At 41.9% G+C, this 12,544-nt stretch overlaps 2 protein-coding genes across 2 annotated transcripts in view; one reads left to right on the forward strand and one right to left on the reverse strand.

Annotated features, from left to right (window-relative positions):
* Positions 1–5,501, reverse strand: TMEM167B (transmembrane protein 167B). The gene is made up of 3 exons (XM_043460457.1): positions 5,352–5,501; positions 3,281–3,412; positions 1–2,473 (listed from the first exon to the last, which is right to left on the reverse strand). The coding sequence occupies exons 1-3, from the start codon at positions 5,359–5,361 to the stop codon at positions 2,391–2,393; spliced, it is 225 nt and encodes a 74-aa protein (XP_043316392.1). The 5' UTR covers positions 5,362–5,501; the 3' UTR covers positions 1–2,390.
* Positions 5,018–12,544, forward strand: part of TAF13 (TATA-box binding protein associated factor 13) — a 23,310-nt gene continuing 15,783 nt past the window's right edge. The window contains exon 1 of the mRNA XM_043460456.1: positions 5,018–5,115. Within this exon, the coding sequence (XP_043316391.1) occupies positions 5,063–5,115 (53 nt within the window). The 5' untranslated portion in view covers positions 5,018–5,062. The remainder of the gene's footprint in view (positions 5,116–12,544) is intronic.

Genomic DNA, 12,544 nt, shown 5'->3' on the forward strand with positions numbered 1-12,544 from the left:
GTAGGGAAAGAAATTTTATTTTCAAGGATTGTGCAGACAATGATGAATAAAAAATTTTATTTCAACTATAAAAAGCTGACTTCATTCCACCCTGGCATACATTTATGGTGATGCCAGTTTGAATCTCAGGCAATACTGCTATCCCCATTCTTCCACCCTTAAAAGACTCTCTTACAGGAACAACTTCCTACAATTTTCAGTCAAAAATTTATGATACATCAATCAAAGTAATGAATAAAACAAGTTTCTGCTTATCTGCTTATATAAAGAAATGAAACAAGCTCTGTGTTTGTTTCTTGCTGTAAATTACCTTCACTCTGTGCACTTTTTGGTATATTCTGGTATGAAAACATCTCAAAATATAACAATTCAAGAGTTTAGGTCAAGATGACCCACCCAGGAGGCTGTAAAAATTGATTTGAACTGTGAAATGGAACTAGTTTAAAATATGAAGAAGCTCTAAGCATCAAGCTTAGAAACATTAGCCCTATTAGGAAACAAAAAGTCATTAAAGCTACAAAATAACAAGCGCAAAACATGCTGAACCTGTATTTCCAGGGAGTGACATTCCTATTGGCCAACAGGTTCCAAATTGACACCCACAAGGTGTAACTCTTCTTTCTGTTCCACTAGCTTTCCTTTCTCTTGTGCGAAAAAGCCTTAGAAATGACAATGAAAATATAGGAATCATTGAAATTTACCCTGTAGACCAATTCCTGGAGATAACAGCCACAACACTGAGATGATTAGACATGTAGTGTTTACTTGATGACTTTCCATACTTCTAGGAACCCTCAAAGCACTAAACTGAGTGTTTCAGAATCTAAACTTCATAGCAGCTTTTGTTCTTTTGGAATAAGACAAAAGACAATTTACTGCCACAAAGGGATCAACCACAGCCAACTTGTCCATAGTGAAGTTTTACTTCAATTTAACTTTAGACCAATTTTTTTAAAAGAGAAATTCTAGGCTTCATAAATGCAACAGTTAATCCTTTTGTAGATATAAGAAGGAGGGAATGGAGAAGTCTTCCCTTCAAATGTAAGAGTCATCTAAAATTATTTGCTCAGGAGTTCCCAAGCTCCATGGAAAAGCTCATCCATCAATCTTAATTGGAAACCTGGGTTTTCCTTTACTTTAGAAGACACTCTCATTTTATTCATGGATTGTATGCACTGTACAAACAGGCATACGAGTGCCATCGATTTCTCATTAAAATTTCTCATGTTCTTAGATTTTCCAAGAGACAGCTAAAGTGTACTGCAACATGAACAAAATTAAAAATGAGCCAAAAAACACAAATAATTGACTGAAAATTGCCATAGCAACCCAGATTTAAACAAAGAATAAGTTTGTATCTTGGGTAACATGACAAAACTTCCATCTAACATCACAATAAATTCTAGATGACTTTACTAGTATATGAATTAATATACTAGATGTATTTATTTCTTCTACCCCAACTGCAAATATATTAAATAATTATTTCTTCAATAGTTTCTCTTTCCCCTAGTGGTGGCATTTAAAGCTGAGTAACAGTATTTAGCACTCAGTCATTTAGAAAAATTTTTAAAAGTTTTAGGAAAATAGCAACAGTTTCCATATACCATTTGAAGGGGTGAGGTTTCCTTTTGGGAATATTGGTTAATGGAACATTGTTTCTTGTCTAAATTACTCTTTTCAGGTCTCACCATAGACAGATAATTTCCAAATCTTATGCAGGCCCAGATTCTTTTGGCAAAACTCTTGAGCTACCAGCACACAGCACAGCTATTTTCACCGTTCTTTTTGCAGTGAGGATCATGCCTCTCTCCTATGTTCCCAGGTGGGTATGTGAAAGATAAATTTCCAAAGCCAAAAAACTTCTTGGCATTGTTTAACTCCTATTTCCCACTCAGCCTCCCAACCCCACCCTCCCAGCCCTCCTGCAATTTATTACATCCAAAAAAACAGTCAAAATAAAAGTCAAGTCTTAAAAACTATCTCTCTTTCCAAGAAGTTTGAACACAGCCTATATCCTCCCCTAATGAGCCTCAGTTTGAAAAGATCCTGATGAGGGGCTAAAGAAGAAAATAGGTAACAGTTTTTAAGCAGGAGGTATGGAATCGTATCACCGAGGAGAGTAATTTATCTGGACATTATATGCTCTCTGCTGAGGACTAATTTACACGCAGGTCAAAGGCAGTTTGCTTTCTGTAGTCCCCTGAAGCATAAATAATGTTTGTAATCATGAGGAGCTTTCCCCACAGAAGGTAGGGGCAGATGCTATGGTGTCACCCCGGGGACTTTGATGGTTTCAGCTGCGCTTTCCTATGCTGGGCCCAGGCTCCCGACAGGCTCTTCACCTTTGTCCTCTTGGCTGGCGGTTGATGAAACGGACGCGTCAGAATTCATTTTATAAACAGAACGTAGAAGGCCATCACAACGCAGGCGATTGCCACAGCAGCATGCAGCCTGGTTCCAATTACAGCAGCTAGCAGGAAATAAGAAGAGAAAAGGAATCACACTTTGCCCTTCATATAAGTCCTTACTTTCAAAGTGACAGTTTGAAACCTTTAGTCACAGATGAAGAGACCTGTTAAGGGTCTCAAGAATCAAGCCATCCAGGAATGTGTTTAAATACTACTCAGGACTTCCCTGGTGGTCCAGAGGTTAAGAATCTGCCTTGCAATGCAGGGGACTCCAGTTCGATCCCTGGTGGAGGAATTAAAATCCCACATCTGTGGGGCAATGAAACCCATGCACCAAAACTGCTGAGAGTGCCACAGCTGGAGAGTCTGTGCTGCAGCTCTCATGACACAACCAGGACTTGACTCAGCAAATTAATAATAAAAATATTAAAAAAAAAAAAATGAGTACTACCCTTAAACCCTAGGTTTTACATGAATAAACCATTAGTTTAAATTTTGCCCTATTTTGAAAAAAGATTTAGGTAAATAAGATTCCAGATGAAGGTGCCCAAAATAAAAAGTAAAAAAGCATCTGAGTTAATAAAATCTGTACTTAAAAAAATCTCCAATATATTCTTCCAGAAATTCGGAGAAAAAAAAACACAACTTTTCACTGGGAAAATATTACTCCCAACAATTCCAGTCCGCTCTAAAATTGTTTAAATTATATACTTTTATTCCACGGAGAATATTAAAATTACTTTGTAGCTGAAACAAACAATTATGTAAAAGTTGAACCAAATACAATCTCAGCCTGTCCCACCCTCACTTTGCAGCACCTCACTGTCCAGAGATGGCAACCTCCTCTCGCTGAACAGGTATGATCTTACCTTTGTAAAACACACCCCAAACTCCTTTCTTTTCTGAGAGCAGCCAGGTTTTGAGACGAGGTACTTTCTTGAAGTAGGCACAGGTGCAAACAAACAGCAAACCAAACACGAGAATCCCATCCAAGGAGTACACTGTTACAGAAAGAGAAGAAAGCCTTGGCTGCTAATCCAGCTTGGGACAGGTCACGTCACCGGAGAACACAATGTGATGTAACACCAAGGTGGTGACCTCAGCCGCAGTGCCAGCTCTGACAAGAGGGAGCCAAGGTCCTGGGACTAACAAGGTTAGCTTATTGTCCCCTCAAATCATGGAGACATGCCCCTTACAAAGATCTCACTGCCCTCTTCCCTCTCCTTTCAAGAACTCCAAGTTCTGAGAAGAGTGTGCCAGTTAATGTGGAATCAGCCAGCCAGGAATGGCCAGTGTGGGCAACATGTTGAGAGAAGTATAAGTAAGAATCCTTGGTGCCTGAGCTGAGAGATTGAAATGTGCTCTTACTATAAATCACTCATGTGATAAAGGAAGAGCTAGATATTTAGCCAAGTCTTTCAGAGCTTCATCTGTTGGTAAAGAATATGATAAGGCAAAAGCTTAATGGAAACTGCAAGAGTTAGAAATCATATGACTACAATTTCCCTGTGTTTTATCTTACACTTCATGCATCATACTCTACTTACAAACCAAATTTCTGCCAGAGTAACAGATTATTGAAAACAAACAAGCAAAAAAAAAAAAAAAATCTGAGGCTTCATCGTGGCGGAACAATTGTGAGAAAAAAGCTTTGAACACATAGTTCTAGTTCTTACATATGTAAACTGAGCTATGTCTGGTAAGCACAATGAATCATCTAAGTGGAAAAAAAAAATCAGACCACAAAAGGGGGACGGGTGACTAAAATTTATTCATTAATTACTACGTGTTCAATTGTTTATTTCTCAGTTCAGATGACTTCTTCCTCTAGGTGATGACCCTTCCTGTACTGTGCCTAGTAACCTTTGATCTCTGACTGCCTAGAAAGCTTCAAAAGAATATTTGACACAACCAGCATCTCCCAGTTCTGGACCACTCTATCTCCCTCCCTCCCTCCAGTAAAACTATCTCACAGCTAGATGTCACACAGCAACAGTTCAGTAAATTAATACATATACCAAATTTTTAGGATGAACAATACCTTTACCTGCTAATCTTCTCTTGTAAGTTTTTGCAAAGCCAAAAGTCACGAGGTGAAATTTGAATCTTCAGTATCAGGTTTATGGAAAAGGTACTTTTTGAGAAATACTCTCCTATGCCCCTCTAATCATACAGTCTAAGAGGCCTTGCCATCTTTTTTCCAGTACGATGGACTCTAAAGACCACAAAGGCCTCGTTTCCTGTCCTTCGCTGGAATGTGGAAATCGGGTCTATATCGTGTCTATATAATCGTGTTCGAAGACGCCTGCAAAATTAGGTCAGATAAACAGGGTGGCAACTGCCACAACAACTTTAGAAGAGGCAGTATCCAACCCTTGCAACTTTCGCTACGGTCTCCAGATGCGATCACCCAGGCAAGACTTTAGAATCAAACAAAAGAAAGCTTTCTGGCATTTTAACAAAATAAGATTTTTTTTCGCTAGGATTCACGTTCACCCCCCAAAAATGTGGGCCTTAAAAACCTTCTATGATTTCTTGGTCCTCCCAAGGCGCCTACCCTCCCAAAGTATGAGAAAACAGAGGGCTGGGACGGGGATTCTCTCATTTCCCTGGTGCTACAGCAACGGCTCAACCAGGACTGGCCTCGCGAAATGGCTTGTAAGGGCCAAAACGAACTTTTAGAAGAGAGAAGGGAAGACGCAGGGTAAGGACCAAGGACTCGGGGTGTGGGCACAGGAGGCATTGGGGGTTCTAGATGGGCACGGGACGGAGGAGCCCGCGGAGTAATACAGAAAACAGGAGTTAGAGACACCGAGAGGCCAAAGGGAGGACTCCGATGGGAGGGGGCGGGGAGAACCGCCACGTCAATCCCGGCTCCGCCCGCTACGTTTTCCCTACTGTACTGGACTCCCATCCTTTGCTCTGGGAATTGGTTCTCACCGTTCGTCATGGCGGCTGGGCCCGTTCCTGGATAGGAAGTCCGGGGGAGGGGGGTCAGTGGCGGTAGCGGCGAAGACCGGGGGAACCCAGCTCCCACTTGACACTTCCCGATCCGGGCCGCGGCGACGGAGAGGAGCCGTAGTACGCAGGCGCAAGGGAAGGGAGGCGAGCGCCAAACACAATCAGGCGTGGCTAGGAGATTGCCGAGCTCGGGGAACCTGCGTGGGTGGAGCTCGCAAGAAAAGGTGTGGTTGAGAAGAAAGCTGTCCAGAAGGCGTCCTTCGTGGCCATGGTAACCAATAACTTCTGGTTGCCCCTGCAGATTTAGTGCTGGGACTAATCTGACCTGCTCCCGTCGTTGTGTTTAAAAAGGTAAAGTGAAAGAAAGTGAAGTCGCTCAGTCTTGTCCGACTCTTTGCGACCCTACGGACTGTAGCCTACCAGGCTCCTCCGTCCGTGGGATTTTCCAGGCGAGAGTACTGGAGTGGGTTGCCATTTCCTTCTCCAGGCGATCCTCCGGATCCTCCTGGACTCTCCTCTGCAGGGGATCGAACCCGGGTCTCCTGCTTTGTAGGCAGACGCTTTACCGTCTGAGCCGGAAAAGGTAAAGCCTTGCAGTTTTGCACTTTGCTTTGCGCCGTGGCAGCTGCCCTGGTTGTGTGTGTGCGGCAGCCCACCTGCAATGGAGAAGTCTCTCAAGCTTCCACGTAAGAGAACGCAGACAACTGGGGTCTTGAGGCGACGCCTGCAGCCTCTGGGACTGCGCTTGCTGCGCGGATCGTTCTTACTCCGTATGGAAATCTGGATAATGAGGCTGATCTGAACTTTCAAACGAAATTAGGAACTTTATAACAAATAAGTTGCGTATGTCATGTGCTAAAGCTCCACGTTGTCGAGAAACGTTTTGGTAATTGCCGATTTGTATGAATTTTTCGTTAAACTATCAGGATGGTCTCGGTTATCTCCTGTATTTAGATAAAGTGGGGTCACCTCGGCCACTTTAGCCAGGAAACGGCGATATTGGGGCAGCCTTTCTCACACTTTCACAACTTGACGAAAAATACCTTCAGTTTAACGGTGGCGCAGAACGGAGGAGACAAAGCTACAGATCCCGTTTTGTACATTGAAATCCTTAAGTCCACACAACTCGATCTGCTTTATTAGAGTCAGGGCGAAAGTGCGACTGAGTCATTCGAGGTTGAAATTGTAAAGTTACAGCTAGTCCGCGGTTGTCAAAGTCCTAAAGGGACCCTCTGCCCCTCTTGCTGCAGTGCCATCTGCTGGCTGCGACCTGCTTGGTTACGCCGAAGAAAAGCTACCAAAGCCTCCTAGGAGCTGGAGTAGAGGGGCAAGTCAAAAAAGGCCTGATGGAGGACAGACTCCTTGTGAAAATGTGCTTAAATGCAGAAACAAAGGAACAAAAAACGAAGAAGACATACAGAACAAAATAAGACAAAGCCCATACACACAGACAAATTTTGTGCCCATACACACAGACAAATCCCCCTGCCCCAAAGAACTGCCAAGGACTACTCAAAGCAAAACAAAACCGAAAAGTCCCTAATTGTCTTGGCTTTTGAACTTTTCATCAACAGTTATCTAAAACAGTATGAGCACTATCATCACTGGCCACGAACTGTTAGTTCCCTACACCAGAGCTAGATAAAACCCCAAACTATTCTATATTCTCAACAAATTCATGTCCACCAACTTAGACTGAACCATGTAGTTCATCTTCATCTTGAAAAATTCTCCTTTGTTACATACAATGAAATTGTGCTATTCTCCTTAACCTGCACTTCGTTGTTCTCTTTACCCAGATTCTTTTTTTCCATGTAAATATAGATGTTCCTAAGATACCCACACCCTGTTTTTCTCACTATTAATTCTTGGTGACCTATTCTGTTCCATGGCTTCAACTGTCACCTCTTATGGCTTCAACTGTCACCTCTATGTAGCGTTTTGTTTTGTGTTTCATTTTTGTTTTTTTGTCACTTGGCACAACTGGGCTCTCTGCAATGAAACCGTGGAGTCCTAAACCACTGCACTGCCCTGTATAGAGGTCTTAAGTTGATGTCCTAGCCAAGTTCCAGTCCTACATTTCTAGCAGATTTTCTTCTGACATCTGAAATGTTGAAAGTCAAACTTGCCTCCTTCTGACTTTCCTGTTTCTATAATTAATATTCCTTTCCCCCAATCACTGACTTTAGAATTTGTAAATTATCTTTTAATCAGTTAACTCCTCTTTTTTTTTTTTCACAAGATGTTATTCCCACTGCCCACTTTTCACTTCTACATCCATCACTGTAGTGGATGTTATCATTTCAGTCTTTAAGCATCAATTAAACCCTCATAACAGTGAAAACTTACATTTGTATAACATTTTTGACCTTTTTGAAGCAAACACACATTGTCATAATATTTAGTCCTCACAACTGTGTTATCACCCCTATTTTAGAGGTAATCTAAGGCTTAGGGTAAGGACTGCTCAGTATCAGATTTGAGCAGTAATTCTGGTTTTCTGAACTTAGAACTAGAAAATTTTGCTTCAAACCATGACTGTGGTTTCCTTGAACACCAGCCTCTGCCTCCTGAATATGTATCTAACTCCTTACTCTGCTATTCAAGGCCTTCCTGTATGTGTACTTCAGGCTTCAGCTGTGAAAAGACTTGTTCTGTGTTCTTCAGATATGCTCTTTGCTGTCATATTTTTGCTCATGATATCTGCTCTTTTGGAGGTAACTTCATCTCATTTTTCACTAGATGGAACACCACTCCAACTCTGAAAGATAAGTCTTTTTTTTCCCAGTCACTCTCAGAGTTTAAGAACAAAGTTTTAGGATAAAGAAATCATAGTTGAAGAACTAGGAAGGATAATTAGTTGTTTATTTATTATTTCAAAGGACAGTGATATTCCACAGCATCTTACTGTTTCTTTTTTTCCCACGTGTCTCTGTTTTTCTTTGCTACCCTTTCTTCCCGCTGTTACATTTATTTCCTTTCTTCCTTCTTCCTCCACCATATTTTTTCTTTCCCATATTCAAAAAAGTGTTCTACCTTTTTTATTGAATAAAATAAGCCTCACCAGATTTTTATTTCAAAATTAGTTATACCAAGAATTTCATAGTTTTTAAAATTATATTCTGCTTTCTCTCTGTAAAATTGGGTGATAATGATTGCTCCTTTCTAGGGTTATTGAAGGATTAAACAAACTACTGTTCACAACAATACGTGGCATGAAATATGTTCTCCATAAGTGTTAGCTATTACTGTTGTTCTTTGGTTTAAAAAATAATTATGATTGTCTACTCTGCGTTGGGCACTTTGCTAAATTTTGCAAGAATAGAAGCAAAAAAAAAAAAAGAGTCCCTGCCCTCAGGAAACAAAATATATTGGGGAAGATAGATGAATAAACACATTTTAGTAGAGCACAGACATTGTATGTGAAAAGACATTGTCTCTGATCTTCACAACTGCTTTGCAGAATAGTTATTCAGTGAGAAATCTGAGGCTCAAAAAAGGCACATGAGTGAGGTCACAGAACTAGTCTGTCTGACTTCAAAGTTCCCTTCCCCTTGTTATCACACTGCCTCACATTAGGATGCTGTCCACTGACACTGATCTTTAACGATCAGGTTCCAAGCATTAGTGTTTCTGTTGTCCTGAAAAGCCCCAAAGTCTCACGCTGAAGTCTAGGTCACTGGTTCTTGCAGCCCAAATGCCAGGAATAAATACAGCCCCACTGCCTGGGGACTCAATTCAGACAGTCCTTCGTCAGTTCATTTCAGCCTGCACTGGAGGACAGGCAGTTGTTGCCAAAGACCTGTCAGTCAAGAACAGGGGCCCGTTTGTTAAGACTGTTGCAGCGCCTGTGGCGAACACTAATCAGTCATGGGGACCATGGCTGTGGCATTCTGGTTTAACCAAAGAGTAAGTCCAGTCCCAAAGGCACAGCTTGTAACAATAGCTTCATTTGAATCACAACAAATTTGAAAAGGGATGTCAAACAGGCATTAATTTATGCTTCAAATATTTATTCTGGAACTTCTAAGTCTAAGGAATGTGTGAGCTTTTGGGAGCTCAAAGGTGAATAAGAAACAGACTCTGTTTTTAATAAGTTTTAAGATTTAGTGTATGAGACAAGCTGTGTGTATAAGTAATCAGAAAATACAGTAGAAAGAAGTGTTGAAGGAAAATGAAAAGTGCCGTGGGAGTGTAAGAGAGGAAGTGCTTTCAGCTGGAGAGCTCGAAAGGCTTGAGGGAGGAACAGACAGTTTAGCTGGGCTTGAAAGGCATGTAGCATTTCAATAGAAAAGAAGGGTAGCCTAGTGGGAAAGTAGTGTAAGCAGAGCTTTGAAGATGGGCCAAGTTTGGGGCACAGCACCCTTTTCCCTTCCTCTTTCACTGCCTAACTCCAAACATCTCTCAGGTCTCAGCTCAAACATTTGCACAAGGGAGGCTTTGCTGACCTTCTTGGGTCCGTTTTCCCCATCATAAGCTTCTAAAGCACACAGTACCTATTTCGTTCATGTCTCCCTCTTACACTGTAAGGTTCATGGTATTTATATTATCGTTTTTGCCACAGTCCCATTAAAGTGCTATTCATCACTTGGTAAATATTTGTTGTGTGAATAACTGACAGTGGCCTTGTGGAACTGGATTATAGAGTTCGTGAAGGTAATGCTGAAAAATAACTTATTGCAGCAGGTATTTATTGAGAAAAATCCACATATAAGTAGACCCACACAGTTCAAACCTATATTGTTCAAAGGTCAGCCGCATATTCTTCATCTTCATTTTTCTTCTTTTATCTTTTGTTGCCTTGTAGACCATTTCTCTTCTCTTTGTCCCTTGAAGTCTGTTTCTGAGGACCTACCCAATGCCTCCCTCCTCTCACTTTTTTTTCTGTGCAGTGTCTAACACATCACTGCTGTGTTGATGTCCCCCATGCCATTTTCCTAGTCCTCATTTCTCTGTGGACTTCCAGACCTGCACCTCCATTTGCCTACAGGACAACTCTGGACTCTTAAAGTTCAGAATGAACTCATTTCCTTCCCTCCCCAGTTGCTTTTCCATTTTACTTTCCAATTCATATTAATAGCGTTCCATCTGGATATAAACCTCTCTCTCCCTAGCTCTCAGATTCAGGTGCAAAGTCCTGTGAATTCTATTCCTACAATTCCCTTAATCTTAATTCCTACAATTCCTCAAATCTTAATTCAGATTCTGTAGCTCTCATCCTAGGTGGTCTCTCTGCTAACATGATCTCTTTTTTAAAGATGGGTCATGTGACTCTTCTGCTTAACAGTCTCTCAGGAACTCTGCACTTTGAATGAAGTTCAGTCTCTGAAGAGAACATTCAAAGGCCACTTACAAACTCAAACTGCAGTTTCCTTCCAGCCTCATTTTCTGCATCTCCACCCAACAAACTTGACTCTGGCAACCCACCTGAAACATCTTGTAGAACTGCACCCCACCTTTTCACTCTCTGGGCTTTTTTCTTTTTTTAATTTATTTGTTTCTCACACTTTAAACTTTTTATTTTGTTTTGGGGTATAGCCGAGTAACAGTGTTGTGGTAGTTTCAGGTGAACAATGAAAGGGACTCAGCCATACATATACATGTATCCCTTCTCCTTCAAATACCCTCACATCCAGGCTGGCATATAACAGTGAACAGAATTCCACGTGCTGTACAGTAGGTCCTTGTTGGTTATCCAGTTTAAATATAGCAGAGGGTATGTGACCTTCCCAGAGTCCCTAACTATCCCTTTCCTCCCGCTGCTGCTGCTGCTAAGTCACTTCAGTCGTGTCCAACTCTGTGCGACCCCATAGATGGCAGCCCACCAGGTTCCACCGTCCCTGGGATTCTCCAGGCAAGAACACTGGAGTGGATTGCCATTTCCTTCTCCAATTCATGAAAATGAAAGGTGAAGTCACTCAGTCGTGTCTGACTCTTAACGACCCCATGGACTGCAGCCTACCTGGCTCCTCCGTCCATGGGATTTTCCAGGCAAGAGTACTGGAGTGGGGTGCCATTGCCTTCTCCTATCCCTTCCCCCCAGCAACCATAAATTCTTTTTCTAAGTCTGTGAGTCTCTTTCTGTTTTGTAAGTTCATTTGTATCATTTCTTTTTAGATTCCACTATCAGTCAGTCATTCAGTCAGCTCAGTCGCTCAGTTGTGTCTGACTCTCTGCAACCCCATGAATCACAGCACACCAGGCCTCCCTGTCCATCACCAACTCCTGGAGCTTACTCAAATCCATGTCCATCGAGTCGGTGATGCCATCCAACCATCTCATCCTCTGCTGTCCCCTTCTCCTCCTGCCCCCAATCCCTCCCAGCAGCAGGGTCTTTTCCAATGAGTCAACTCTTCTCATAAAGTGGCCAAAGTACTGGAGTTTCAGCTTCAGCATCAGTCCTTCCAATGAACACCCAGGACTGTTCTCCTTTAAGATGGACTGGTTGGATCTCCTTGCAGTGCAAGGGACTCTCAAGAGTTTTCTCTAACACCACAGTGCAAAAGCATCAATTTTTCAGTGCTCAGCTTTCCTCACAGTCCAACTCTCACATCCATACATGACCACTGGAAAAACCATAGCCTTGACTAGAGGGACCTTAGTTGACAAAGTAATGTCTCTGCTTTTTAATATTCTGTCTCGGTTGGTCATAACTTTCCTTCCAAGGAGTAAGCATCTTTTAATTCCATGGCTGCAATCACCATCTGCAGTGATTCTGGAGCCCAAAAAAATAAAGTCTGACACTGTTTCCACTGTTTCCCCATCTATTTCCCATGAAGTTATGGGACCAGATGCCATGATCTTCGTTTTCTGAATGTTGAGCTTTAAGCCAACATTTTCACTCTCCTCCTTCACTTTCATCAAGAGGCTTTTTAGTTCCTCTTCACTTTCTGCCATAAGGGTGGTGTCATCTGCATATCTGAGGTTATTGATATTTCTCCCGGCAATCTTGATTCCAGCTTGTGCTTCTTCCAGCCCAGCGTTTCTCATGATGTACTCTGCATATAAGTTAAATAAGCAGAGTGACAGTATACAGCCTTGATGTACTCCTTTTCCTATTTGGAACCAGTCTGTTGGTCCATGTCCAGTTCTAACTGTTGCTTCCTGACCTGCATACAGGTTTCTCAAGAGGCAGGTCAGACAGTCTGGTATTCCCATCTTTCAGAACTTTC

The sequence above is a fragment of the Cervus canadensis genome, chromosome 2 (assembly GCF_019320065.1).
Source record: "Cervus canadensis isolate Bull #8, Minnesota chromosome 2, ASM1932006v1, whole genome shotgun sequence".
Taxonomy (NCBI): Eukaryota; Metazoa; Chordata; class Mammalia; order Artiodactyla; family Cervidae; genus Cervus; species Cervus canadensis.

Excerpts from the sequence above, each read along its gene's own strand:
- TMEM167B (XM_043460457.1), bottom strand. Across the intron at positions 2,474-3,280 it reads TTGGGGTGTGTTTTACAAAG|CTGCTGTAATTGGAACCAGG; the intron begins GTAAGATCATAC and ends ATTTCCTGCTAG.